This window comes from Drosophila biarmipes, chromosome 3L, assembly GCF_025231255.1.
Source record: "Drosophila biarmipes strain raj3 chromosome 3L, RU_DBia_V1.1, whole genome shotgun sequence".
In the NCBI taxonomy this organism is placed as follows: Eukaryota; Metazoa; Arthropoda; class Insecta; order Diptera; family Drosophilidae; genus Drosophila; species Drosophila biarmipes.
The window spans coordinates 14,618,752-14,645,953 of NC_066613.1; the positions used below are offsets into that span (position 1 = coordinate 14,618,752).

A 27,202-nucleotide genomic window follows, 5' to 3' on the forward strand; every position below is an offset into this window, starting at 1 on the left:
AAAAAACTTTTAATTCAAAAGTATTAAACAGGGAAATAATTCAATTATTTATATTAACAAAAAGCAGTAACAAAAATATAAATCAAAAAATAATTACAGATCAAATTAAAAAGGGGCGGCAACTCTTTCTTTTCAATAACTATTCATGATTTTCTTTCACTTCTCTGGCCACACTCTGATTTTGGTGCAATCCTGTTTTAGAGTTCTGTGATCCTGAGAAGCTAATAATAAGTTAAAATATGTCCGATCAGGGGGCCGTCGGCTACAACATAACCAAGGACCCGGCCTTGGCCAAGAGCCGCATCTTCCTGGGCAACCTGCCGGTCTGTACGCGGGAGGAGCTGGTGAGCATTTGCCAGCCGTACGGCAAAGTCCTCGGCTCGATGGTTCAGAAAAACTACGGATTTGTGCAGTTTGAGACGGAGGATGTGGCCAATAAAGCCGCCTCCGCCCTGCATAGGTCCACTTTCAAGCAGAACTTGCTCACCGTGCGCAACGCCAGCATAAAATCCAAGGCCGCCAATGCGAATGCCAAGAGGAATGCCAACCAGGGAGCCCAGGTCACGGTTCAGGGCGGGCTTGTTATGTCAGCGGCAGCAGCGGCTGCTGGTCAGCCCCTCATCAACGACTGCGAGATTATAGTCAAGAATCGGGAGAATACGTGAGTTATGAAATAAAAAATCCTCTCCTGATTTTCCTAACCCATTAACGCCATTACTTTTAGCAAATACGCCGAGTACATTGAGGAGCGGCTGAAGAACGCCAGCATGCGGGTGGATGTTCTGTTTCCCAACGAGGACGTCCCGCTGGGCAAGGTCCTGGCCAACATATCTTCGCGTGGCTGCCTGTATGCGGTTGTAGTAACTCCGCAGCACGAGGAGCACAATAGCATCACCGTAAACATTCTCTACGGAGTGGCCGCTGAGCATCGCAACATGCCACTGGAGGACGCAATCACTCTGATTGCCACCGACTTCAGACTGAAAAAGCAGCGTGATGCTGTCGCCCCACCCATGATAACCACGATGCACAAAGGACAGAGACGACATCCAGATCAAATGCAGGAACTGCTCGAGAGACTGGCGGACAATCATCCGCTGACCGCCTCGCAGTACGAGGTTATCCTCAAGTATCTCGAGGGCGAACGCGAGGAGCAACTGAAGCGCGAGGTGGGCGAGGCAAATGCCCTGGCCAAACTAAAAGCTCCCGACCCAGAGGTCGAGCTGCAGAAGAAGATCATGAGCATTATGAACAAGCCGGCGGTAACCGAAATCACAACCGAGCTCATGTATCCCACTTTCGAGGCGGTCAAGGAGGACAAAAGGCTGATGGAGCTGCTGGCCGACGAGCGCGTCATTGCGGCCCTGGAGAGCGTTTATAACTCGGATCTCAAACAGACTATAGCCGAGTTCTTATAGATTCTCGGTCTTTTGTAGATATAAGATGCTAGGGACACGAGGTTTGCAAAGCTAGGGACACGTCTTTGTGTCTTCTAAATTTGACGCGAAGAGTATTTATACTTATATAATTTTTTAAAGGCATTGAAGCCAAATTTATACGGATTCCTGGCATTTAATAAATGTCTCAACGATCCCCTAATATATTGGTTACAATCGTAATTAAAACACTGATTTAAAGCAGGAAGGCAGCCGGTGTTCATATAGATACCCGCAATTTAATAAATGTATGACGTTAACAACTAACAAAAGCAATGTTTCTAAGGCCAGGATCGCTTGGCTTCGTGCCCCTGGTACTTGCCACGGTACTTAAGACCCGTGACCAGCGTGGAGCTCTTGGGGAAGGCGGTCTGTCCGTTGAATTTGGTGTCTGTCTCGGGATTGAAGCGCACGTACTCGTACTGGATGTGCAGATTCTCCGGCAGCTCAACGCGCTTCAGTGCGTCCAAGGGGACAGTGGTGTCCACAGGTGTCTGGTAGAAGGCGATAACATCGCTGATGGTGAGCAGCTCATGGACCTGGGAATTAGGCACGCCGTGCTGCAATTCCTGGAAGCAGGCGTTTAGGAACTCGAACTTCTCAGAGAGACTGCCCAGCTGATCCGATTTCAACTGGAGTGAGGCGGCCACGGTGCGTATACGTTCAGCTGCATCCTTGGGTGGTGAGTACGGCTTGTGGGGACGCAGGAAACTAAAATGTAGGGATAAATATTCAAGAATATTGGGTAAACAGGTGGAAAGTACTGACCCCTTGGCAGCAATCGATTCGCCGACAGCAGATATAGAGCCGGTTTTGGTGGGCTTCGCCTTTGCAGCCTGGGCGGCCGAGGCAAAACTTCTCTGCAGGCTTCCCACAAGCTAAAAATAAAGAATCTTTTTATTTTAATTGAATAAATCATTATTTTGTACTCACAATTGGGGTTTTACGTAAAGTAGCCATAGCGGATGTGACCAGATAAAAGTATACCAGGGGAATGCAATAATACCAAAGTTGTGTTTACAACAGAAAAATACTAAAATACCGCACTGAGCATTGCCAGATTACAAAGATGATTTTTCAAGTTTTGAAAGTGTGTCCCGCTTAAAAAAAATTATACATTTGATCCAAAAACTGAAACATATAACTCAATAAGATTAATTAAAAATGAAAATATAAATCATTATTTAAAATATTTCAAATATTAAAAATATTTTTTTAATCAAATACGACAAAAACGTTATTTCTTGGTACACAAATTTATAAATAAAGCTGTTTATAAATACAACAAAATTAAATTAAAATATGTCTAGACATATATAATTTGTAAATTAGAAATGACTTTATAATTTATAATACTATAACATTTATGCAGTGCGTAACACCCCTAAGCTTAATCCCGCCATTCGATAACAAAATCCTGGTTTTCGGTATAAAAAATCCTGTCCAACGGATTTGGTTTTTTCGTAATTTATCTCGATCGTTTTAAAACGTATATTTGTTATCACCTGATATTTGTTTAAAAACAAGTGGAATGGAGAGGATACAAGCGACTCCTAGTCCGGCATCCACCTACTGCACCTCCCAGTACTCGCCGCTGAGAAGATCTCAGCGCCTAATCGACAAGGAAAACCGGGAGTCGCAGAAGATCCTCCCAACTTGCCGATCTCCTCAATTGTTTGGGAACACTGAAGATGAGTATAGTGAACTTTTATTGCAGCAGGAGAAACCTCCGTCGAAAGTTGTCCATTTGAAGCCTGTCGATAAAGTAGTGCACCTAGGATCTTCAGAAAAAGTTGTCCCCCCGGAGCCATCCAATAAAGTGGTCCACCTGAAGCCTTCGGATAAGATTATCCACCTAAAGCGGCAGATTGAGATCAATAGTCAAGCGAAGAATAAGAATGAGGTACAGAATGCTGGTCCTACGAGGACTTCCCAAAGGAAGAGGAGCTATCAGGCCACCCCCAAAAAGCGGGGGCCAAAGCCCAAGCAACCAGGTCAGACGAAGCCTAAAAAACGTCAGTCACAAGTTCAGGACGATAATCTAGGGATCTCACCCTCTCCATCGAAGCTGCCCCTACAATATCCAGCACATTTTGTTCATCAACTGCCGCCCGCAGAGGACACTGCCAATCTTCGTTCTTCATCAGCTCCGGCCACCCATCTCCTTCGCTTTTCGCCAACACCCGAGGACACCCCAGATGCAGCGACTCATTGTGGACTTCTAAGCAAATCGCCATCGGATTTCGAATCTGATATCTCAATGAACATCTCCCTGAGTGACTCCATTGGCGAGATTTTCGGTACCAAGGATTTGAGCTGCATTCTGGAGGTGCAGCGCCCACGTCAATATATTCTGCTGGAGGATCACCTGCCCTCCTTGGCCACCATGCTGAATGTGGACCTAGATCGCCTGCGCAATGTCCTGGAAATAACTCAGGGTTTGACCCACGAGCAGATCCTGCACCTGCCGGTAAAGCAGGAAGTGGAGGAAACAGAGGATCAGTTGAACTAATATGGTCCGTTTTTCTTATAGTTAAGTTCCTTGCTACTGCAAATACAAAATGTTTCCACTTTGAATAGTTTTAATAGGATCATTCCAATTGACCAAGTCCAACATGTATAATAGTCTAGTTATTCCCATAAGATCCTTGTTGCTACAACTTAACATTTGAAATGTATCCTTTTCTTGTATATTTTAAGTGGTATTTAATTAGTTCTTTGTTTTGTTTTGTTATTTTGCCTTAGACTTTCAGAGTGCACAATTTTGTTTAAACCATTTACTTTGTTGTATATTTTAAATTACTAATGCTAAACGTTATCTAGACTTTATTATACTTCATAATTGGTTTGCTTTCCTCGACGACCATACAGCAGCAATCGATCTGGTTTTTGTATCTGTTACTATGCATTCCTTTGTTTACTGTTTTTTTTTTTGTTTAACGTATATACAACCGCGTGAATTTGGAGTCGCAGCTCCCTAGTAGTCGCTGTCGTAGCTGCCGTCCTGCTGCGCCTGCGTGGAGTCATCGGAGCGCTCCGAGGTGGGCTCCAGATCCACGTCCAGGGCGGTAGCGTTGGCCGGACAGCAGCTGGGATGGGCCATGGAGTCGAAGGCATCTTTGATTTGATTGTTGGCACCCTTGGGATCCAGGTCGGTGGCCCAGCTGAAGTGCATCAGCGCCAGATCCATGTTGCCCAGAGTCTTGTGGATCTTACCGATCAAATAGAACACTACCGACTCCTTGGGCACCACCTCCTTCAGCTCCTCCAGCTCGCGCAGCGCCTCCTGGTACTTGCCCAGGGAGAAGTAGATGGAGCCGCGGTGGAATCGGGTCAGCGGATTCTTGGGGTCCAGCGTGGCGGCTGTATTCAGCGTTTGCAACGAAAGATCCTTCTTCTTCATGTAGAACTGCATGGCGCCGATGTGCACCAGGATGACCGAATTTTGCGGATTGATTTTCAGAGCCTTCACGTAGTGGATTTCGGCCAGCTCGTACTTCTCCTGCTTCGAGTAGATGGTGCCGATACCGAACCAGGCGTTGTAATGCCGCGGATCTCTGACCACGGCGGCGCGGAAGTAGTCCATTGCCTTGTCAAACTCCTCGGTGAGCACGAGCTCGTGGCCCAGCAGTGTGTAGCTGTAGACAAAGTCGGGATCCACCTGGACAGCCCGTTTGAAGAACTTGATGGCTGTCTCGTGCTCCTTTTGCAGGGAGAAGCAGTTCCCGGACACACACCAGGTCACCGGGCTGGTCTTGTCCTGGTTGATCAGATCCTGGGCCAATGCAGACAGCTCCACTTCCCGCTGCAGGTGCCACAGAGAGGAGGAGTAGATCTCCATGTAGTCCAGGCGACAGGGCTCCGCCTTGTGAATGCCCTCGAAGATCGCCACCGCCGCCTCGTACTCGCGCATCTCGTACCTGGCCAGTCCGATCAGCGACTGCACCCAGCTGGACTTCAGTTGGTGCTTTGGTATCGTCGTCTCCAGCTGTTTAACGGCCGCCTTGCACTGGAAGTTGGACAGCAGCTGATAGGCTTCGGCTAAATCCCGCAGCAGGGCCATCAGTCCATCGGCCGACTGCTTCTTGAGGCCCATCAGTTGGTGGGCCATCGTCTGGGCGTTGTTCAGGCTGTTGTTTAACAGGACCTTGGCCTCCTCAGCGGCACTGCGTCCGCCGCTGTTGTTATTGGCCCCCGAGGAAGTGATGGTCTCCACCTTCTCCTTTCGCTTCTCCAACAGGTGATGGGACTTCTCCTCGATCAGTTCGTTATTTAGGCAGATCTTGGTCATGCGTGACTTGGTTTTCCGCGGCGGCGAGCGAGGCTGCACGAACTTATTGGCGATGTTGGGCGATTTATTGTTCTCCTTCACCGAATAGGAGCTGCTAAACAGCCGCGAGCTGCGACGCACTGCAGCATTTGGGTTGGGCGGCACATTGATGTTGCCGTTGTTGCCCACATTATTGTTGTTTGGTGTGCGGGGCGTTATGTTTCCGGCTTGGGTAAAGACGGCGGGTTTGTTAAGGCTGCCCTCCTTGCGATTGATGAGCCCTCCGACGTGGGTCTTCAGCTTCTTGCCCATCATCTTGGGCTCCTGGTTGACCTCGACCAGCATCTGCGGCATTGGCGAGTAGTTGTTCATCACGGGCGTGTGGTTGCCGATGAAGGAGCCATCGTTGCCGGTGCAGGGACTAGTCAGCGGCATGATGCCGAAGCTGGGAGTTGGCGGTGAGATGGCCGAAAGGTATTTGAACTGCTTGCGAAAGGGTGTGCCGCTGCTCATGTCGTACAGCTGCTGGTGCTGCTGATGCTGGCCGGCCGAGTCCTGCGTATAGCCCATGGGCGTGTCCTCCAGCATCGCCAGCATGCTGGAGTTCTGCACCAGGCCGCCGCGCAGCATGCTGATCGAGCTGTTGAGATTGTTGTTATTATTGTTGTTGTTGATGGGCGTCACCATGTTGCTGTTGTGGTTCTGATTCTGGTTGACCTGCTGCGCCTGCTGCTGGTTCTGTTGCTGCTGATCCACGGGCGTGGTCAGGATGTAGTTGGAGATATTGCTTAGGTTGGTAATCAGGGACTGGCGCTCCTGCTGCTGCTGGCTCTGCTGCTCGGCGCCGAAGAGCACCATGGCATTGGCGTTGGCGCTGCTGCCCTGGCAGGTGTTGAACACATCTGTGCTGTGGATCTGGAATATGGCCGCCGCATCTGTGTCCTGGCCCAGCAGGCACAGATCCGCGAAGGCGTGCCACATGAAGGGGTTCAGCTTAAGGGCCCGCCGCAGGGCACTGATGGCCAGCTTATTGCGCTCGGTCCGCACGCAGATCTGGGCCATCAGCTGGTAGGCGAAGCAGGCCAGATCCCCAAAGTCTCGCTGCAGCTCATCGCAGTTCTTCGCGTCCGCGAATCCGGTCGAGATCAGGGCGCTCTCCGCCTCAGCGTACTTCTTCAGCTCGTAGGCGCACTTGGCCTGCAGAAAGCGACACTGCGGCGAGCGCCGCGTCTTCTCCTTGAGCAGCCAGTAGGCCTGGTGCACCTGATTGGAGCGGAAGTAGCTGGTGGCCAGCAGGAATATAGTCTCGTCGCTCTCCACTGAAACGGCACAAGAGAGGCGAAGGGAAAATCAGTGATGTACACGGCAAACCAGGAAGACCTTGACCTTTACCTTCCGAGCACAGGCGCTCCGCTAGGAAAACAGCATCCTTGAAGTCGTAGTAATTGAGGCAGTGCCATATGGCGGCCTTTGGGGGAAAAAAAGAGGAAGAGAGTTTGTTTTAGAGGCCAGGTGGACCGATGAGCTATTGATTTACCTGCACGGGCTCTTGAATCATCATGTCTGGGGCGGTCTGGGCGACTTTCTAGGGGGCTCTATAGATACACGCTCTTGTGGCTTGGCGATAACTCTTGGCTTTACAATAATTCAAACATGCAGTGTGTAGAAATCAAACAAATTATCATGTCGCCACCCGCACACGCTTCTCTTAATTTCTTGGTTTTTTGGCCAATTTTCCCCAACAATATCGGATCGGAAAAGTAAAAGTGTGGTGTGCTGTATTATGGATGTTGTATGTAACCCGATTGCGGATGCGGCGGGGTGCTGCTGCTGCAAGCGGTGATGGCGGTGTCTCTCGCTCCCTGACCACTCCACTCCACTGCTTTTCGGTCTCCGCTTCCACTTCCACCTCTTTTTGATATTGCAATTGGTTTGAGTCGAGCCTTCGCCTTCGCTTCGCTTCGCCCTCTGTACACACACACTGCGGACTGGGGGTCGGTTTTCTACGCTCGTTTTCGGGGCCTCGCTTTCGTTATAGACGCACTCGGTTCAGATCTGCGATTCGCGCCGACACTGGACTGCACCTTGGCCACATTTTAGCTACTTAAAACACGCTGCATTCGCGTTGCATTCCATTTTATTTAAAAACCAAAACTAAAATATGTGAGAGCTGTCAAAGTATCGATTGCACGCGACCCTGCCAATCGATTGTTTGGCTGCTTTGGTGAGACCGTCTCGCGCTGGCACGAAAATCCCAAGGCCATCTTATGGTTTTCGAAGGTGGGAACAATCTGATTGTAATAGGCGGTTCCCACTCGATTTTGTGTTTTTATAACTAAAAATTCAAGCATTTTTACAATTTAATAATGAACATATTTCTTGGTTTTGAAACAAGTGTAAAATAAAACCAATATTGCTAATGACTGTATGTGATCACAACTTTTGATTTATTATTTTACAAAGAGGAAACAAGAAGAGGAATTAAAAATAAAATTCTATAGGAATTTTTTAAATACTAAATGATAAATAAATATGCATTTTAACATTAAATACTTTAAAAGTAATGGTTTTCTGTTTTGAGTTATTTGTTCTTCAAAATTAAATTAATTAAATGATGAAGAAGCGAAAGTTCGAATTTCGGCCTTCCAGAAACAATTTTTACCAGTTACATTAGGTAGGACACATAAGGAAAATAAACATTGTTTTCCTTAATTAGCGCTTTTATTAAATACCTATTACTACTAGCTTATACGAGATTAATTGTATTGTTTCAGATCCTACTGTGAGTCGCTGGAACTGGAGCTGGAGCTGTCGGTGGACATGACCTCGACGTCGTCCTGGGCGCGCGTCTCCAGGGCGACCGTGTTCCCCGAGGCACCCATGGTCATGTGCAGCTCACCCAGATTCCAATTGAATTGGTTCTGGAAGGCATTGGGCACCTCGCCACCCGCTCCACTCCCACTCCCACTTCCTCCGCTTCCTGACAAAGTTCTCTGCTGCTCCGAGGGGATTCCGCTGTTCTGGTGGGTCACTGGACCGCCGTTGATGTTCTGCTCGGATTTGCCCAGTAGCCCGTTGCGCATCTCGATGTCCGTGGGATAGGGACGCCTTAAGTCGCCTATGCACCAGGTCAGAGGAGCACTGACCGCATTGGCGGAGCTAATCCGATGGGCATACTTGATGAGCTCCTCTGAGGAAACCGGCCGTTTGTTGGCCTGATTAATGCTGGCCAGCTTTTGGCGGGCCTGGAAGATGGCCGTGGACAGGATGAGCTCGGCGTCCTTCAGAGATTTCTGCAGCTTCTGGATCTCACGGTCCTGGTGAAAGAGTACCCTTAATTACTAGTCTAAAGGTTGTTTAAAGACCTTCACTTACATGCACCTCCACCTTGGCGCGAAGCTGGTCCATAGACTCCTCCACTTTGGCCTGCTCCTCCGCCAGTTCCAGCATTTTCCGGAACTCCTCGTCCTTGGCCACCAGCAAATCCAACAAGTCTACCAGCTCCGTGCTGGAGATCTTCTGGTGCGCCTGTTCGATCAGCTCCTTGGCTATCATCTCGATGTCGTCGATAAGGAGCAAGAGCCGCTCCTTTGTGCTCAGGTGGAACGACATTTCTGGCTAGTTGGTTAGTTTTGTGGCCAATAATTGCAATTTGTTTATTTTCCACACCGCAAAGTGACCGTTCTTGCCGGGCTGAAATATACCAAAAATACTTCCGAGCTGTAGTATCTTCGCGCCCAAAGAAATGCCACGTTTGAAAAATACCAAATGCAGATAAGAGTTGCCACAGCGGCTTGCTATATTGTTAGAGATGGTACAATTTGAATTTATTGCTTCAATATACACTCGCAAAAAAAATGTAAACTAACAACAATTTAACACAGTACTTTCTGTATTACGTATTATTCGCTTGTTTATTTCTCTTGTGTTACAATCGCAGTTACAATTTTAGCATAAAACTCTCTTGTTGATTAGCCGAACGAGCGGTAAACCTTCTCAAATATGGCAGATTACAATACTCTGATGTATCCTCTCGTTTCCTTCCAGTTTCTCTCTTAGAACATACAAACTAGCAAGCAACTTGCAGCAGGTACGTTGGGGGGCCTTGTTAATAACCGTTTAGAACTAGTACATAGTCTTACAATTAGTTAAGATATAAGTGGTTTATACGTTTCTATAGATATTTTTCGTCTCTCTGGTCGCTGGATCCCCTGATCGAACCGTATATAACAACAATGGATCAGTACCGCTGGCTCTCGCGATCCGAATACTTTCCACTCAGCTTGCTGACCGAATAGCGATCCGAGTAGGCATCATACTTGTCCGCCTTGTAGTTGATCTCCTGCGGCGTGTACCCAATGTTCTTCTGCCAGTGCCGCGTCCAGTAGAGATCCTCGTTTCGCACCTGGGAGGGCGTCTTGGCGTCCCGGAACACATAGACACAGTAGATCATGCAGCCGATCAGCGTGAGGAAGCCGAAGATCAGGAACACGATGCCCAGGATCCAAACGTAGAGGGGCTCATAGAACTGCACCACGATTACGAAGCCCAGGGTGACCAGGATCAGGCCCAGGTTCAGCAGCAGCATCAGGCAGCACACGCCCTTGACATTCGGACAAAATGGGTTCGGGGCGGACATCGTCTCGATCTTGGCGCCCCTCCTGGCCGTCGAGCGGGCACTGCGTCCGGTCTTCGCAGTGCTGGCCACCGAGTAGACACTCCGTGGAGCGCCCCGCGACACTGGCCGCTGGCTGTAGCGACTGCAATGAGGAGATATTGGTTAGATTTGGAAGAACCTCTTAAAGGATCTTATGACTTGCCTGATCTCGGAGGGCGCCTTGTAGGCGGCACTGGTGACATAGATGTCGCTGCCGGCGTCCCCGGCCTGGTCGTAGCTCAGGGCGGAAGGAGCACGCGGTGGCTGCCGCGTGGGCGGCGGACCGCTGAGCGAGCGGGGTCCCCCGTTGTCCGGCGAACTGGAGAGGCCCATCTGACTGTGGCTGTAGCTGCTCTGCAGGTGCTGGTGGTGGCCATTGGAGGATGAGGAGCGCTTCTTGCGCGACGGGTTGTACTGCGGCGAGATGCGCTCGTGGTTGAGGGTGTACTCCGAGTAGGTCCGCTCCGAGGGCGCCCGATGGGAGTGGGTCTCGTCGCCGTCGGTGGAGTAGCCCCGGTTCGAGTGCACGTAGGGCGGATCCGGAGTGAGGCGACCGTGCGTGGCCACATAATGGCTGCCCTTCAACCTGTAATTGGATCGCAAATGTTATCGTCGATTGGCTGCTAAGTGGCGCATCCGCGACTCACTTCTTCACTTGTCTCTCGTGCATCCTGCTTAAATCTCTTCCCCCGGCTGTATCTGTGTCTTCTGCTGGCTCTTCTCCTCTTCCTCGGCTGATTGACTGCTAATGGACAATGGACCCGGCTAGCAATTCCTCGAGGTGCCTGCAATGGGGAAATAAAACAAACACACGATGAGCTCGGCTTCATGGCAATTAGTTATTAGCTTTTAGCTTCTAGCTTCACTTTATCGGACAGCTTAGAACTTTTAATTAGAGCGATGAAAGAAACCCATAGTCGATACCATAACTAGTTCTATTGGATTTGAGAAACGCAATGTCCAATGACTTTTATGGTTTTGTGCTCCGTGCTCGTTAAAGTTTAACACTAAAATATTTATTATTATTACACTCAAAGTGAAAAACATCAACCGGGTCATACAAATCGAGGTATGGAACAAAAAATCCAGGTCAGGTGTAAGTGCTTGAAAAGAAGTCCTCGATGAAACTATTTTTACCATTTCGTTCTTTCAAGTTATAAACACTGTCATTATATATTTCAATTTATAGAATTTATTTTAGATATTATTTTCCTGTTTTTATTTTCGCCCAGGAGAGCGTGGGTGTAAATGGAGAACCGAGACAAAGGATCATAAACAAAAAGTTCTCTCGATAAGCCGTAAGAGGACAGGGGATGCCATTAATTCTTTTTGCAATCAAAACAGACCTTCTTTTACGCCTTGCCTTGCATAACTTATATCAATTTATGGGTCTCCAGCGAAGGACACACCCAGCTTAATGATTGGAACTGCAGTTCGTTGCACTTTCCCCGGCGTCCCGTTAAATTCGCCCCCATACCTTGACTCCCGGCCCACCGCAGCCACTCAAAAAGTTGGAGAAATTCGTTCTTTCAAGTTCATGGCAGGGAAATTGAAGTTCGTCCTTCGACGCCGTTCGCCAGCAATTTGTCACTTGGTCACGTAGTGCTCGGTTCTGGGTGCGTCACTCCAGCCGAGGTGACAGTTGATGAGGGGAGCGCCGGCGGGTTAAGGGCACTGGTTCCACCAGCCGCAAACTTAATCTCTGCCTGATGTTCCCATGAATCGGTTTACGCACCCTGGCTCCTCATAAATCAGCACTTTTATGACACTCGAATATGTCAATCAACAGGTAATGTGTTTAAAGGGGAAGTTGTCTTTTTTATTTTAAGTTTTCTAGAGGAATGTATATTCTATAGTTGTTAAGCACTACAAAGGCATATAGTTATTTATTGTTTTAATTGGAAAACCTTTACAATCTTTTAAGTAACCTTACTTTCTTAAAATTATAATAAATATCTCCCATGTTTTACAAATATATAGTTTTTAATATATCTATTAAAAATGCCCCCTTCTGGCTCAGTGTATCATTATAGGCTTGCTAAACTTCAGATCTATTTATGACATTCGAATATGTCAATCAAAAATGGCCTTATATGTATATGAAATCAAGAGTTCTTCTTACTATTGGGTGGGTTTTTAAAGAATTCTTACGAACCAGTTTGAGCAAACTGCCCATAATAATCACGTTTTTAACGACATTCGAATGTGTCAATCATGGGCAATTCTAATGAGGTATATTTTTGGTTGGGAACTTTCAATGAAATCTTCCAGGCAGTTGTGCTTATAACTTGCCAGCTTCTCTTGCAGCATATCATTAACGCCTGGCAGCTGATAAAATTGAGTTATTGCCTCGATTAGGCCAATTAAAGGGTGTCGTTATCTAGGCAGTTGGCCTGCTGGCATGGCTACACCGGGTCCTCCAGCTCCCCGTCCTTCCCCCCTTTAATGTTCCGCGGCCAGCCTTCTTATTATTTCAGCTGAAGCCAATTTCTGAGTGCATTTACATTTGGGCCCTGCCCGGCGGTCAATCGCGATACAATTGTCAGTTGGGATCTGGATCTGTGGATCTGTGTGGGGGTCTTTGCGGTTCGGTTCGGTTAGGCCCGGTCCGGTTCGCTTCGCTTCGGTCCCCTCACAGCCCTCACAGCCCTCACAGCCAACTTTCAAGTTCAATGCGGTGATTTCAGCGCCCGGGGACCCGCACATACACACACCGCATTTATGGTGTGGGCGGGAACGTCGTCAAATGAAAAATCGAATTGGGGATTGGGGGATTGGTGGTGCTTTGGAAAGAGCGACCCTTTCATCTGGTCCTGGGCCTGTGTGGTCCCCATGGCTCTGGGTGGGATCTGAGCCCGTCCAAGTAAGTATGGCTGATTTCTGACCACTTCTATCACTTGGCGGCCATCAAAGACTCGGAGCGACTTGGAACTCCCATGCGTCGGATTGCCACTCCGCACATTGATTTGTTTATGCGGTTTTTGGGGTTTGTTTTGTTAGGCCTGCCGCCTTAAAGCCTTCTCCTTTTGCGGCGGTGGCAAATGGAATGCGAATGCCATTAAAAATGTGTTTGCTCTCGCAGTCACCTTGGCCCTGCGAGGCCTTAACATTTAACGCCACATAAACAGCCTTAATAAACCGTGAAAGCCCCGAGAACTCGCTCGAGAGCATCGTTATCTCCGAGGACAGGAATATACGCACTATACTTATGAAAAGTACTATATGTACACGGAAAAACCCGTAAAAATATGTCGTTTGGATAAAAGATACATTCACTAAAAAAGAATACTATTCTTTAACGTGGACTGTGATCCCAATTAAAATACCATTAAAATAAAAGAGACTAATGTATTTAAAATGATGAATTACTATGGAAATAGAAAAGATACTTGTGTATCTTATGTTTTTCAAGTGAATAAATGTGTAACAAATAAATGTATTTTAAAATACTGCATTTGTGACACGAAGCAATCTTTGCTAACAAAACAAGAAGATTGAAATCAACAACTACACTTTTTTTGCAGTGCACTATATGTTTTTGCCCCATCGCCCGTAAAGCTGTTTAGATGGTCCAGGTTACACGAGATTTGCATTTTGTCGTTCGACCGTTAAAGAGGTGGCGCCTCCATTGTCTTCGATGGATTTCCCCACTTTCGCTGCTTCCGCCGGCGCAGTGGCAACAATGGGTTAAGAGCGGAAGTCGTTGCCAGCGAAAACGAGAAGTTAATTCGCGGCAATTTGTGTGTGTAACACCAACGCCCAGGTGAGAAGCACACGGCCACAAAACGAGGCGATTGACCACAGAAATGCACTCCACTTCCTCTCCACTTTTGTGGTCAAGTGTCATAAAGGCTGGGCGAACGACTTGAACTTGCTGTTTGGACAGTCGACCAAAACTTGTGGTCAGCATGCAAATTTCATGGCCAGAGCGCCATCATTTTCGGGGCGCGGTTTAGAAAGTTTTTCGCCCCGCTCGTAAGCCGTGGATGTGCCGGAAAACTGGGGCAAGGCATTCACTAGAACTGCAGGCCGGCAGCCTGCGATCGAAAAAAATCTGTAACACTCAACCGCAGTCGCAGCCGGGCGCCTTTCACAAAAAAGCTGGGGAAGATCGGAGGATCGCAGCAGGAGGCGGGGGTTATATGTTTGTGCAGACCATTGCCTGACCGAAAATTGCCAGTCCGCAGTTCGCCAATCCGCTATCCAATAAATATCCCCATAGCGCCCCCAGAAGTCGCTAGAATAAATAATAACACACTTTACCTTGTCATTCTGCGCATTTTGAGTTTCTTATAGCATGCATTGTACCATTACCATTCGATACGGTTGCGCAGTAAGTGATCTTTTAATATCCATAACTCAGCATTGTTTTCGGTTTAGTTTTCGAGTCATGAAAAAAATAATAGGGAATTGGTAAATTCAAAAATTAATTCGGTTCTAACAATCTATTGTAGAATGGTCTTTGTTAGAAGCCATAAAATAACTCTATATATTTCTTAAGAAAAATTCCATAACAATATTTATTAGTGTTTCTTATTCTTAAGAACTTAACCTCCAATATTTCTTAATGACAATATTGAATAAAAATATTTAATAATATTTTTTATGATCCTTTCCTTTTTCTTCCAACATACTCGTATTGTTGAGAATGGCACTACCCACCTAACCACTGCTAAACGTACGAAAGTCGTAAAACTTTGAAATTGCATTTGAAGAACCATTGGTTTTTATCGTTATCTGTCGAGTCGTTAAAAGCTTTTAACGACTCGACAGATAACGATAAAAACCAATGGTTCTTCAAATGCAATTTCAAAGTTTTACGACTTTCGTACGTTTAGCAGTGGTTAGGTGGGTAGTGCCATTCTCAACAATACGAGTATGTTGGAAGAAAAAGGAAAGGATCATAAAAAATATTATTAAATATTTTTATTCAATATTGTCATTAAGAAATATTGGAGGTTAAGTTCTTAAGAATAAGAAACACTAATAAATATTGTTATGGAATTTTTCTTAAGAAATATATAGAGTTATTTTATGGCTTCTAACAAAGACCATTCTACAATAGATTGTTAGAACCGAATTAATTTTTGAATTTACCAATTCCCTATTATTTTTTTCATGACTCGAAAACTAAACCGAAAACAATGCTGAGTTATGGATATTAAAAGATCACTTACTGCGCAACCGTATCGAATGGTAATGGTACAATGCATGCTATAAGAAACTCAAAATGCGCAGAATGACAAGGTAAAGTGTGTTATTATTTATTCTAGCGACTTCTGGGGGCGCTATGGGGATATTTATTGGATAGCGGATTGGCGAACTGCGGACTGGCAATTTTCGGTCAGGCAATGGTCTGCACAAACATATAACCCCCGCCTCCTGCTGCGATCCTCCGATCTTCCCCAGCTTTTTTGTGAAAGGCGCCCGGCTGCGACTGCGGTTGAGTGTTACAGATTTTTTTCGATCGCAGGCTGCCGGCCTGCAGTTCTAGTGAATGCCTTGCCCCAGTTTTCCGGCACATCCACGGCTTACGAGCGGGGCGAAAAACTTTCTAAACCGCGCCCCGAAAATGATGGCGCTCTGGCCATGAAATTTGCATGCTGACCACAAGTTTTGGTCGACTGTCTTTGAAATTGCATTTGAAGAACCATTGGTTTTTATCGTTATCTGTCGAGTCGTTAAAAGCGCAAAAGTTAGGATGCCGCTGGGAATTTATGGTTATTCAAATTAGATCAAAAACATAAAATGCAGTGGGGGAAAACACCCTTGCCTAATTGCGCTCGACCATTAAGTTTACTTGCATGTTTCGATAATCAGCATAAAATTTGATTGCATTGTTGGGAGCCGAAGTCGGGATGCTGATTTGCCCCGCTCTGCAAACAGGCTTGGGAAGCGGTCCTCTTGGATATGTGCCTCCTCCATATATGTATATACCGTCTGTGGTCTCGTCTCCGATCTTAGACATTAAGTAGCCATGTCTGCCGCGCGTTAATCGCTTTTAATTGCTAAATTACGCGCTGCATGGCCGACATTGCGACGAGACTCTGGAAGATGCCTATATATATGTGGTACAGCTCTACATATACCCAGGCCTTGGCAAATGGGCCTTAGAGTCGGATGCTGGGAGCCGGAGACACGGCTGCGGCTGTTAACACGCCGAAGAGCCGCCGATCTGGGACTGGCCAACACTAATGCGTGTAATTAGCCGCAAAAAAGCGGCAAGACCACTTAACTGATTTATTAAAACGTTTTTCCATTAAATTTTTAACCCTGCAGGCTATTAAAGACACAACACAGACGCAGAAAGAGGCCGCCGCGGTGCGCGGGGCATTCCGAAAAGGGCGCGCAGACTTGAAAAATGAGCAGCGATTAAAATTATTCAGTTGCCAGTACGATGGGCAAGATCCTGGACTCTTACCAAATACCATCTTATGTTATTCATGAGGCTTTGGCCTGCGAAAGCCAAGTTTTGGACGAAGTTTTTGGGCCAAACTTCGAACTGACATGTTGCTCAACTCCACCGTGGTGGTGGCACTTTCAAAGCGACCCATGGTAATCCAACAAGTTGGCCGAAAAATTCAAATGGGCGGTCAGTTGGCAAAACATTTTGACAACGACAATGGCCGTGCAGCAAATGGCAGGCCGCACAACGTAAACCCATGCGAAACCCCAAAAACCCAGGCCCCCGAACTTTCTAGCCATAAATGCTTGCTCACGTCGTCGCAGACGGGCTCTTGGCCAAAAGGCAAGGGAACGAAATTAATTATGGCCAAGTGCGGCACTGGGCGATGAAAGTGCGATAAAGATGCCATATTTCCTTTATTAATTTCTTACACACTTATTGCGGCGTTTGATGTTGCGCTGCGCCAAGTAAGCCATTATAATCAATGGCCAACAAAGCTGGCCAAAAGCCGAAAAGCTAGTAACAAAAAAAGAGAATCGAACACAAACGGACTCGAAAAGAGGGTTACAATTGGCGTCGTTGTTGTGTGGGCAAACAGTATTAAATCCCAACACTCGTGCGGAGAAAGTTGACTTGCCGGCCTAGGCTAAGGCCACTTCCTCCCAAACCCCCTCGCCCCCTTCTACTTTTCCCTTGATTCTTTTTTTTTGCAAGCTCACTTTAAAAACAACACAATTTTAGCTTGTTTTGTTTTTATTTTGGCCCCGCCTTGGGTTCTCCGCCAGCCAAAGCAAATGAAGCCGCTGGCCATCTGTTGTTCGGTGGCCAAGAGCCGAAGGTGTCCGCTGGAAGGTCCCTTTTTCGACTGCGTCACGTTTGCCACATCAATTTCAATCAACCTGACCCCGTCTTGCGCCCTTTCCCCTTTCCGCGAACGGGAATGCCAAGTGCTTGAACTTCGCACATATGACTCTATCTTTGGGCCCGTTCTTCGCAGCAAACGCAACAGTTGCCGGCGCAGAGTAATCTCTATGGTTGGGATTGTCTCTGGGTTCCCAACTCCAGGGAACAGTTGGATTCAAGGGCTTAGCAGTTGAGCTGGCATACTTTCGACACAAGGGTGTGCGGTGATTTGAAAAAGTTAAACATCATTGTTCCACACTTACTGGGAGATCAAGATAGGTAGATAGATTTACTGATAGGAAATAGTTCTAATCGATTTTAATAATTTGTTTTTCCTGGAAAAACGAATATGTTTCTGTATTTAAATACATTGTTAAGCGTTCTACACTACACTATACTCGATTTAAATTTAGCTGTTAAGACTTTAATATTTATATTAAAGCTAAGTTCTTTCATATTGATTCTATGATAAAATAACCTAATAACCAGTAAATTGGTTTTAATAAGAAGGGAATTACTTTTAGATATACTATAATTTATAAATGATATACTCACTTTTTAAAAAATTATCTATATATTATTAACAAAATTTTAAACAATAGTATTTTACAAATATTTATCGTTTCATTTACTTTTGGAGATAGAAACGCTTCAAACTTTGCCGAGAACACTTTCGTTTGCAGATCAATCTCATTCAAGAGGTTCCTCTAAAACAACAACCAGTAACTGCTTTGATAACAAGAGCGTCCATAACTTGAACGCCTCTGTTCCCGGCTCTCGTCACCCCTCCTTATCAATATGCGGAGGGCACTCCCCGCCGTTCGCACTTCATTAGCACACTTTTGCAACATGGCCTGGCTATGTGGGCGCCCGCTGCTTCCCTTCTGGGTTAATGGTGTCGCCTTCCGGCATAATTGCACTCCAGTGAAATATGTGCGTTCGTGAACGGAGCATAAGTAAATTGATTTTCACTTTGGCTCGAGTGCGGACAGGGTGTCGTTCGTTCTGGGGCACAATGATCTGTTCAGACGGGCGGACGGCAGACGGCGGACAGACGGGTAGATTTGTGGTCGTATTATAATGCCACCGCTGAGGCGCATTAGCCAGCTCTGCGAGCAGAACCGATGCAGATAGAGATCGTCAGGTGGCTCCACTTAGTCGGTGCCGTTCAGTACTGCTCGGTTCTAACTGCTAACTGCGTTCTCGAATCCGCGTGGATTTCTATCTGTGGCGCACGGTCTAAATGGCACCCAAAACAATGCGCATAATAAATATTCTTGGCGGCGGTTTTTTTCGGGGTAAGGTGGTGGCTCAGTGGTTGGGTTTTAGTGGATTTAGTCGGGGGCTGTGTTGGTAAACCTGTTCGGCTTATTTATGGGCAGCCAGCCAAGGCAGTAGGCAACCCAAATGTATCTGTATCTGTATCTGTTTGACTGCATGCCACCGCCGTACCGTTATACCTTTTGTTTTTGCCCCCGTGTGCCTCTTCTCTTTTTCGGCTGCGGCCTGTGCACATAATTCGGCTTCATTAATAGTTCAAATAACTGCACAAGTGCCGCGGCGAGCCATCAAAGGCAGACCCACTCGTAGCCACAGTGCGCCACTTTTACGACCCCATAAAGCCAGGGGCTGCTGTAATCTATCGATCTACAGACTTTCATAAAGATCCAATTGCAAACGAGCCACGGAATGCAAACACAGTCGAAATTCCCTAAGACAATCTAGGAATATTAAAAATCAAGGCAAAAATTATAAAATCAATTTATTTCCCAAATATCAGACTATAAATGTTCTTGTTGCTTCCGTTTAATGGCTTGAGTTGATTAAGAATTAGCCATAAAAGAGCTGCATGTGCAAGAAAAACTTGGATAATTTTCAAAAACTAGTTTTTGTGCAAAATTACTTCCTGAAAAGAATTTCCTAAGGAAACTAAAAATAAAATTCCAAATGTTATATGGAGTTAATTAAAAGATCCATTAGGACCATTGATTAGACTACTAAAATATACACGTATCTAAAGAGTAGTGCAAGAAAATGAACATTTAAAAGAGTCACAAAGAGTTTGTTATTAGAGGATTTAGTTCCATTGTAACCGTTGATTATACTTAAAGTATATACGAGTATATATTGATTATAATAAAATATATAGAGGAAAGACTTATAAAAAGGTTGATTTTATATGATCTAGAATATAGTTCTGATTTGCTACTCGTGGCATTTAGGTTCTATTGCTATTTTTGTTCATAACATAAAGAGCCAAATCAGAGGAACCTTTAAAAGAGTTATAAACATGTTGATTTTGGAGTATCTAGCTTATAGTTCCGATAAGATCTAGTAAGATTTAAGTTCCATTGATATCTTTGAAGATAAGTTCCAGACACAGAAATCTTTAACAGACTTATAGAAAGGTTGAATTTATATAATCTAGCCTGTAGTTGTGACTTGGTCTCGAGCTGCTACATTAATTTCGATTGCACAACTGGCTAAGTGCCAACAATGTCTGTAGGCACACTTGACCGGACAGAAAAAGTGGGAACAAATAGAGTAGACCTTAAATATCAAGTAATAAGCCAATCGACACATGGGCACATATGCAAACTCGAGGCCCGAAGACCAGATCGTGGCTCCACATCCACGTCCACATCCCCATCCACCTCGTAGTGTCCCCATCCTCTGGAGTCCGCCTTGGCCAGTTTGCATCGCCATCGGTTTCCCACGCTAGGCTGCAGCTGCTCAGATCGCGGCGGATTCGAGTGGATTGTGGAATGGATCGATGGCGATGTCGAGAATGCCCAGTTGGTGGCTGATACGAGTATTCTAATGCGCCCGGGACACGGATGGAGATTAATTAATATTGCAACTCGTTAAGTGGCGACCAGGCGACCAGGCTTTTTGCAATTCATTGTTTCACAATTATTCAGCGGTTTGGCGGAAATTCACAGCACCCATTCAGGAACTATTTTTTAGGCTTCCTGAGCAAAAAATCCGAACTAAAGTTAATTATCGCCTAATGTTTGCATGACATATCCCCAGTAATCTTCGTATTATGTGCACACCGATGACGCGACTCTCGCTATGGAGATGATGATCAGAGAAGAAAATAAACCAAATATGTTGAACCTAACGAATGTCCGCTAAGTATCAAACACAATCTTGAGAGTTTTTTGGCCTTTGTTGTCGGCTATTTGTATTTTAAGTTTTTCCCCATTCAGTTTGTTAGTTTTTTCAGTGCCGTCAAGGTCTTTTGGCGGCAAACGCAGACAGCGATTTATGGGAGGGGTGTTGCCTTTTATAATTTGGCAAAGTTATTTGGCCCGCTGATGTTGTATAATATCTGCCTCTGCTCGGAATACATGTATAATTTGGGAGCCACTCATCTGGCCTGCGAGAAGATCTGTGGGGGCGTGCTTATAGCCTCTGAGAAACTGCTTTAATGTCAAGTGTGGCTCACAGAACTTCGGTTTGTTTGGCATTGTTGAGACCCAGGGCTTAAGCCACTCGAGAAGCCAAAAGCTGTGTTTTCAACAAGTTTTTTTGCTCTAACCCTGCGACTTGATTGCTTCTCTGTTTCGGGCACATTTCATCAAATGCTTGTTCACTCAATTAGATGTCGAAACCGAGGAAACTGAGGACGCTGCCATAGCTTTCCAGGCGCATTCAGTTATGGATTGGGCAGTGAAGAGCTTTTGCATATTGAGCTTTGTTTATTGTTTGTCCACTTCTAATTGTTTGCCAACCAAGCAGAACACCCGGCCAGTTGGAATGCGATGTGGCTATTTATAAGATTTATTTGTGGCTTTTGCTCGGGGTAACTTTTGATTTTGAGAAAAGGGAAATGGGAAATAACAATACATTATATGTTGAAAATCAATTTTTTCCATTTAACTTAAAAATAAGTAAAAAGGTTGGTTCGCCGGTAATTAAAAGAGATTACTCGGTCATCTTATATGTTTTAGGTTATCACTAAAAATAATACTTTTCATTTCGTTCAGATTTCTATATATTATAAATATTAAAGAAGTCAAAATATGTATATTTTATATTTTATAATTAATTTTCTTAAAATGTCCTTCTCAAAGAATATGCGAATGCTTTGAAGTTTCTTCAGCAGTTTTTAATTAAACCAATTTAGGCACATTCTAAAATTCTATGCTATGCTATTATTTTATCCAATTTGTTTCATTATTTATAAATGTTCAATTTAATTTCTTGTGTTTGTTTATTGGCATTAGTAGCCAACACCAATCCGATCACATCATTATGTATGCTTTTATTTTTATGAAATTCACATCTTTGTACTTAAAAAGCCAAAATATACATTTACATTCTACCATAATTTGGAAACCTAAGCACCTTTTTAAATTCAATTTACTCCCCAAAAAATATGCAAATGTGGGGTAAACAGATATAATTAAACCGCCAGTAATGGCGTATAAAATCGGCGATGGGAATCGAATGAAACCCATAATTTCGGTTGAGTGATACCCCAAAAACATCTTGGGGAACTCAGCTCTGGCCGAGCTCGGCTGCCTGCAACTGGCGGCCGAAACCGGTTGGCATCGCCGATTCAATAAGCATTCGACTTAGCATCGATCTGCGGGGCGATCGCTGATTTATATAGCCCGACTGCAGCCGCGGAATGTCAGATACTTTTTTGTATAATTTGCACGCAATGAGTGTGCAAGCGACACGAGGCATTAATTACATGGCCGCTCGTACATGTGTGATGACATCATAGGCATCCGTCGGCTTGCAGATTTCAATTGCAAACGCTCTCAAATGTCAAATGAAAGTTGCAGCTGGTTTTCAAATTCGTACCTGCATAATAGCTGGTTGGGTTTCTGTTTTTCCGAACTTTGTTGTCTGTCAGTTTCACACGCAAACACCAAAGATGAGGTGAGGATTGCGAAAGCTGGGAGTCTGTAGATAGTAACTGGGCTTTATGCAACCGACTTGCTCAGGGTGATTAGCTCTGATTGATTTGCGCTTTTGATGGTCCCTGGGCATTTGCATACAAGCTCTTCTTTTGGCTCGCAGCCGGGTTTTCGCCCACCACGTATACGCACCGTGTGCAGCTGCAAACTGGCCGTTTAAAACCTGTCCAATAAACCGCAACATTATGTAACTTTCGCTGCATCTCGCGAATGACGCCTGTGACCATGAGTAGTCAGTGGCCACAGAAAAGTTATCATCGCCAACTCTAATTGTTGCCGAATTCGGCGCAATCACGAGGACCCAACCAACAAATGTACAACTCCATGGCGACCCCAAAAGCCCCGGCACAATGGGACACAACGAAAATTATCATTATTATCAAAACATTGTCATCAGAAAAAGAGGGAAAAACTAGAAACACTTGGCCGCTGGCGCTGGTTTTGAATTTCTAGATGTTGCTGCTGTCCGTGCAACTTTTATTGGATGGCAAGCGTGCTAAGCATGGCTGGCTTTTAAGCATAAACATCGCCGGCGGCGAAGACACGAAAAAATAATACTGAAGAAAAATAACCCAGACGCAAAGCAAACCAAACAAAAACGAACTCAAGCCCCAAACCGAAAAGCGAGTTCTGTTATGCACAGTGGGTTGCATGGGAGGAAAAAATAGAAAACATAACTATGGGAGCTGCAGATATGCCTTAGATAAACCCGCAGCCATTCGAAAACGCTTTTCATTGTGCTGACGTCTGCGCTATAGACAGTATCGTTAGGTAAGGGCTTATGTCAAGGCACTTCACCGCATTATTGCCTGATGGCACATCACGATTGTCATTCGGGGAAAAAGAGAAAGCAATAAATTAAATGCATATACGGCCATTAAATTTCACTCATTGATCCATTTGGTATTGGCACTCGCACTGGTCCTGCCGTGTCGCCTAAGGCAATTCCACAGATTGCAGTTTTCTGCCAAATGACCAAAGTGCCTTTTCACTCGAATTTTCACCCGCGCTCCTTACTGGGCATGAACTGTGTGTTCGGTGTGTTTGGTCCGTTGACAAATGACATAAGCACTCCACTCCATTCCGGCCATCGAAAGGCGAACAAACCGTGTGCTGGCCACAAAAGAGCGAATCATGCTCATATAAGGCCAGTCTTTAGCCGCCGTTTGGCTGACATTTTCAGGGTCAACCGGTGCGTAATCAATGGAATCACCAAACCACCGAGGAACCGCCCCCGCAAACAGTTCACAGTTCAGTGTGTTGCGGAAATCGAAACCCAAGGTGGAAGACAGCCTTAAGATGCTCAAAGTGCAATTCCACTGAGCCAAAAAACAAATTGATGGCAAATAAACAAGTACATTGCGGCAACGCTAAGTGCTAAAATGACTAATCTTAAAGGATAAACTGTTTATTTATATTATAAGAGGTTGAAGTAATTAGATTCAAATTTTGAGTTTTTATGAAACCTTTTTTTCTGATTTTTCAAATCTCGTTTAAATGAAAATCTCGTTTTTAATTTAAATTAAAGTAAAGGATTATCTTAAATATGTTGATCGAATATTTCTATCCGTCAGTTTTTTGCTCTGTAAACTAAACTATAATCTCTTATTTTCCTATCCTATTTGAATAAAAAAATGATTTCTAAATTTAAACTACAATTTGAAAATATTTTTGATTTTTTAACCCTTTTTGTATTATTCATATAAGACTGTCTCAAAAATGTATCTAGAATCTACCTATCCCTCAGTTTTTCGATCTGTAACCTCGTCTATGCACCACACAACTTCCTCTATATCTCCCCATATACATGGGAATGTATTCCGCGGCACGGCTGTGGGCTGCAAAATAAATAAAAACACAAAAACTGGCTTACCTTCTCTACTCATTGTTATACTGTTGAACTGGCTGGTCGGTAATGTTTCCCTTATTTATTGTTAACGCTTTTTGCCAGCCACTGCGACAGGTTGTTAGTTTCTGGCTGTGGAACACATTTCATTACACTTCACTTGGCTGCTGCACCGAAAGCCGAAAAACAAACAGGGCAGGCGATGTGGGGAAATATGAAAAAATATTAATATAAATAAAGGCGATGACGTTGTTTCCATCAGAGATATGCAAATGCGTTGGTGTCTGTGACTGTGCTGCGTGTGTGTGTGTGGGCCAAAAACCTTTACTGGTTCTGGCCAAAATGCCAGCCAACACGTTAGTACGAGTACATGGAATAGATCGCGGGGTGTATGATATAATCGGAGCCATGAATGAATGAATGAAAGGCGTTGCAGCTTCTCCCAAGTTGGCTCGAATCGGTTCGAGGCGGCCCAAACACAATGGCCAAGACTCCCAATAGACTTCGGAACTCGTCTAACTAAGCTCAAATCTTCTCGGCCTAAGCTCGGTTTCAGTTTTTTTTATTTTTGTTTGTGCGGCGGCTCAGCAAATTGCAGCGCCATAATGAAATCGCCCATAATCTTGGCTAAGGCTAATAATAGCAGCAGGTTTTGGAGCTGGCCAACACACACACACACAAGCACACACTGCCTTAGACACAGATACAGATGGTGAGCAATTTTGGCCAGCACTCTGTTCTGTTTTTCCCGCTGGCCAGCAGATCGGGCGTAAACTTCACGCCGAAAAAATTCAAATGACACTCACGTAATCCGCTAAAAATAGTTGAATTTACTGCGCGCCTGTATCTTTTATTTTCGCTGGAGTACAACTTGGTCTCTTGCTATTGTATTGCTTGGCAATCTCGGGGATTGCAAATGCACCGCGGTCCGGGAAAGAATCGAAGCGAACGCGTCGCGATCTCGGCTCGAACTGATCGCTGGGTGGGTGAGTGGTCTAAACTGGTCTAAAACGCGACCCAAACCGGTTTCGCTCTTGGCCAAGACAATCTCCAAACGGCTGGGCAGCTCTTTCCCAACTTTTCTCTCTAAGTTGCGGCTGTGCCGGTCTCCGGTCTCCGCCATCTGCACTTTGCACTTTTGGCGACTGCATTTTGTTGTCAAACTGCAAAAACTGCATTTAATAACCGTTAACCGAAACTTCTGCAACACGTGCACTGCATTTCTGCACGGAAAAAAATTATGGGACTTACAAAACGTTTCTTAAGCAGTTGATAAGATAAATGCAGAGCTTTACATGACAAAAGATTGCATCTACATTTTTTTATCTCATTATGAGTCTAATGCCCTTTTCTCATCCGCTGATTAAACTACAAACATGGTTTTTAATGACAATAGATTGCATTTGAATTTTTTCTTCGAGTTATGGTATGTTAAGTCTATAAAATGTAAAATCTGTTCCCTTTATAAGTTTAAGGCCTCTTTTCTCATTTACATTTTCAACTAAATACAAAGTTTTACATGACAATAGATTATTTATGCATCTTTTTTTTTATTGTGTAATAATTATATTCTTTGTTTTGAAACTACTTTTAGAGAAAAGGGCCCAGCCGACATAAAACTTTTTTCTTTTCACTCGAAAACTGTGGCAGTGCAGGGAGGTCGAGTGGGAGGGGGTGACGTTACTGGGGTTTGGGGGTGCATTGGAGGCTTACTACATTAGGCTTCATTGCCTGACAGGCACCACTTTTGGCCAGCTGCCGCACGTGACTGTGCAACGCTTTTGACTGCCGGCTGGAGCATTAGGGGTCAGGTCTTGCAGTTGGGTTGGGGGCATAAGTTGGGGGCTTAATTTGCATCATGTCATTAGGATGAGTGGCATCGATAATGGGGCCAGACCCCGGGCTCTCTGGGTCACTTTTCCCGAAATCCCAACGTTTAAGGTTGCATTTCGTACTGTTCATGCAATTCAAAGTGGTAATTCATGTAAATAAATACTGCCTGGCACATTTTTTTGCTATTTCGTGGATGCATACTTTGGATAAAAGCCAGATTTATATGTATCTCTACGCACCATTTAATATGTGGAAAAACATTGCTAAAATTATTCAATAACTTTTGTAAAACTTCCGTTGACGCAGTTTTGCATTAGGTTATTTGACTTAATTTATCATTAAACTAGGTTAAAATATAATTTGGCAGTCATGTTTTTAATGGAGAGTGACATAATTTTAAACAAAACTGAGCAAGCACAAAGAGAATTATTTTCGCGTTTGTGTTTGAGATTGAGATATAATTTGGTATTTAAATAAGTGTAATTAAAGAATGCGGATGAGAATGGTTGGTAGTTGTCTAATGAATTTTGTAAAATTCTTGTTTTATTTTGTCTTGCTCTTCAACTTGTTAAGTTCGTACCATTTTTCTCAGCTCAGCAGATATCACCCTCCTGGAAGTTTGATGTCTTTGATTCTGACACAAACAGGATCCTGTGCACACTTTCTTTGTCTATTTCAGGCTTTTTTGTGCTAGCTCTTTTTCTACATGCACATATTTGAGATTTTTTTGTGCGAAATTTGTTTCAGTTCCTGGTAGTACGTTACTTTTTGTTTACTTTACGCATCAGGCGCAGCCCGAGAGCGTCTGATGTTTGTTCTTTGGCACTGCAAGTCGTAAAAAGTTTTTTGTGTGCGCTCTGTGTCCTCGGCTGGTGTCATAAAAGTTGCATAAAACTGCACAGAGATTTTTCAAAACG

General features: G+C 44.8%; 6 protein-coding genes across 9 annotated transcripts; 2 read left to right on the plus strand and 4 right to left on the minus strand.

The window, feature by feature from the left end:
* The first annotated feature begins 159 nt into the window (after nt 1–159).
* Nucleotides 160–1,601, plus strand: LOC108028776 (nuclear receptor coactivator 5). Its single transcript, XM_017100755.3, has 2 exons — nt 160–661; nt 725–1,601. The coding sequence occupies exons 1-2, from the start codon at nt 240–242 to the stop codon at nt 1,416–1,418; spliced, it is 1,116 nt and encodes a 371-aa protein (XP_016956244.1). The 5' UTR covers nt 160–239; the 3' UTR covers nt 1,419–1,601.
* Nucleotides 1,602–1,631: 30 nt separating this feature from the next.
* On the minus strand, nt 1,632–2,414 carry LOC108028777 (39S ribosomal protein L50, mitochondrial). The gene is made up of 3 exons (XM_017100756.2): nt 2,370–2,414; nt 2,205–2,314; nt 1,632–2,147 (listed from the first exon to the last, which is right to left on the minus strand). Exons 1-3 carry the CDS (start codon nt 2,394–2,396, stop codon nt 1,718–1,720), a joined length of 567 nt encoding a protein of 188 aa, XP_016956245.1. The 5' UTR covers nt 2,397–2,414; the 3' UTR covers nt 1,632–1,717.
* A 553-nt stretch (nt 2,415–2,967) lies between these two features.
* LOC108028608 (meiotic recombination protein P22) lies at nt 2,968–4,013 on the plus strand. The gene has a single exon (XM_017100529.1). The coding sequence runs from the start codon at nt 2,968–2,970 to the stop codon at nt 3,946–3,948; it is 981 nt and encodes a 326-aa protein (XP_016956018.1). The 3' UTR covers nt 3,949–4,013.
* A 99-nt stretch (nt 4,014–4,112) lies between these two features.
* On the minus strand, nt 4,113–7,921 carry LOC108028607 (cell division cycle protein 27 homolog). The gene is made up of 3 exons (XM_017100527.3): nt 7,244–7,921; nt 7,099–7,174; nt 4,113–7,025 (listed from the first exon to the last, which is right to left on the minus strand). Exons 1-3 carry the CDS (start codon nt 7,265–7,267, stop codon nt 4,414–4,416), a joined length of 2,712 nt encoding a protein of 903 aa, XP_016956016.1. The 5' UTR covers nt 7,268–7,921; the 3' UTR covers nt 4,113–4,413.
* A 455-nt stretch (nt 7,922–8,376) lies between these two features.
* On the minus strand, nt 8,377–9,402 carry LOC108028091 (mediator of RNA polymerase II transcription subunit 4). Its single transcript, XM_017099735.3, has 2 exons — nt 9,082–9,402; nt 8,377–9,023 (listed from the first exon to the last, which is right to left on the minus strand). The coding sequence occupies exons 1-2, from the start codon at nt 9,316–9,318 to the stop codon at nt 8,484–8,486; spliced, it is 777 nt and encodes a 258-aa protein (XP_016955224.1). The 5' UTR covers nt 9,319–9,402; the 3' UTR covers nt 8,377–8,483.
* Nucleotides 9,403–9,593: 191 nt separating this feature from the next.
* LOC108028722 (uncharacterized) lies at nt 9,594–25,415 on the minus strand. 4 transcript variants are annotated; one of them, XM_050885927.1, is made up of 5 exons: nt 25,259–25,415; nt 24,480–24,584; nt 11,011–11,148; nt 10,527–10,949; nt 9,594–10,466 (listed from the first exon to the last, which is right to left on the minus strand). In XM_050885927.1, the coding sequence occupies exons 3-5, from the start codon at nt 11,031–11,033 to the stop codon at nt 9,947–9,949; spliced, it is 966 nt and encodes a 321-aa protein (XP_050741884.1). In that variant the 5' UTR covers nt 11,034–11,148; nt 24,480–24,584; nt 25,259–25,415; the 3' UTR covers nt 9,594–9,946. The 4 variants fall into 4 exon arrangements, with proteins under 4 accessions (XP_050741884.1, XP_016956169.1, XP_016956171.1 ...); XM_017100680.3 differs by having other exon boundaries at nt 24,480–24,616; XM_017100682.3 differs by having other exon boundaries at nt 24,480–24,619.
* Between the last annotated feature and the right edge of the window lie 1,787 nt (nt 25,416–27,202).

What these genes read in the sequence shown, in the direction of transcription:
- LOC108028776 (XM_017100755.3), top strand. Translation starts at nt 240, where the DNA reads ATGTCCGATCAGGGGGCCGTCGGCTACAACATAACCAAGGACCCGGCC. An exon ending in GTCAAGAATCGGGAGAATAC is followed by an intron (nt 662 to 724) that starts GTGAGTTATGAA and finishes CATTACTTTTAG; the next exon opens with CAAATACGCCGAGTACATTG.
- LOC108028777 (XM_017100756.2), bottom strand. Translation starts at nt 2,396, where the DNA reads ATGGCTACTTTACGTAAAACCCCAATT. An exon ending in CTTTACGTAAAACCCCAATT is followed by an intron (nt 2,315 to 2,369) that starts GTGAGTACAAAA and finishes CTTTATTTTTAG; the next exon opens with CTTGTGGGAAGCCTGCAGAG. An exon ending in GAATCGATTGCTGCCAAGGG is followed by an intron (nt 2,148 to 2,204) that starts GTCAGTACTTTC and finishes CCTACATTTTAG; the next exon opens with TTTCCTGCGTCCCCACAAGC.
- LOC108028608 (XM_017100529.1), top strand. Translation starts at nt 2,968, where the DNA reads ATGGAGAGGATACAAGCGACTCCTAGTCCGGCATCCACCTACTGCACC.
- LOC108028607 (XM_017100527.3), bottom strand. Translation starts at nt 7,267, where the DNA reads ATGATGATTCAAGAGCCCGTGCAG. An exon ending in TGATTCAAGAGCCCGTGCAG is followed by an intron (nt 7,175 to 7,243) that starts GTAAATCAATAG and finishes TTTCCCCCAAAG; the next exon opens with GCCGCCATATGGCACTGCCT. An exon ending in GGAGCGCCTGTGCTCGGAAG is followed by an intron (nt 7,026 to 7,098) that starts GTAAAGGTCAAG and finishes GTGCCGTTTCAG; the next exon opens with TGGAGAGCGACGAGACTATA.
- LOC108028091 (XM_017099735.3), bottom strand. Translation starts at nt 9,318, where the DNA reads ATGTCGTTCCACCTGAGCACAAAGGAGCGGCTCTTGCTCCTTATCGAC. An exon ending in GCGCCAAGGTGGAGGTGCAT is followed by an intron (nt 9,024 to 9,081) that starts GTAAGTGAAGGT and finishes CTCTTTCACCAG; the next exon opens with GACCGTGAGATCCAGAAGCT.
- LOC108028722 (XM_017100683.3), bottom strand. Translation starts at nt 11,033, where the DNA reads ATGCACGAGAGACAAGTGAAGAA. An exon ending in CACGAGAGACAAGTGAAGAA is followed by an intron (nt 10,950 to 11,010) that starts GTGAGTCGCGGA and finishes ATCCAATTACAG; the next exon opens with GTTGAAGGGCAGCCATTATG. An exon ending in AAGGCGCCCTCCGAGATCAG is followed by an intron (nt 10,467 to 10,526) that starts GCAAGTCATAAG and finishes TCCTCATTGCAG; the next exon opens with TCGCTACAGCCAGCGGCCAG.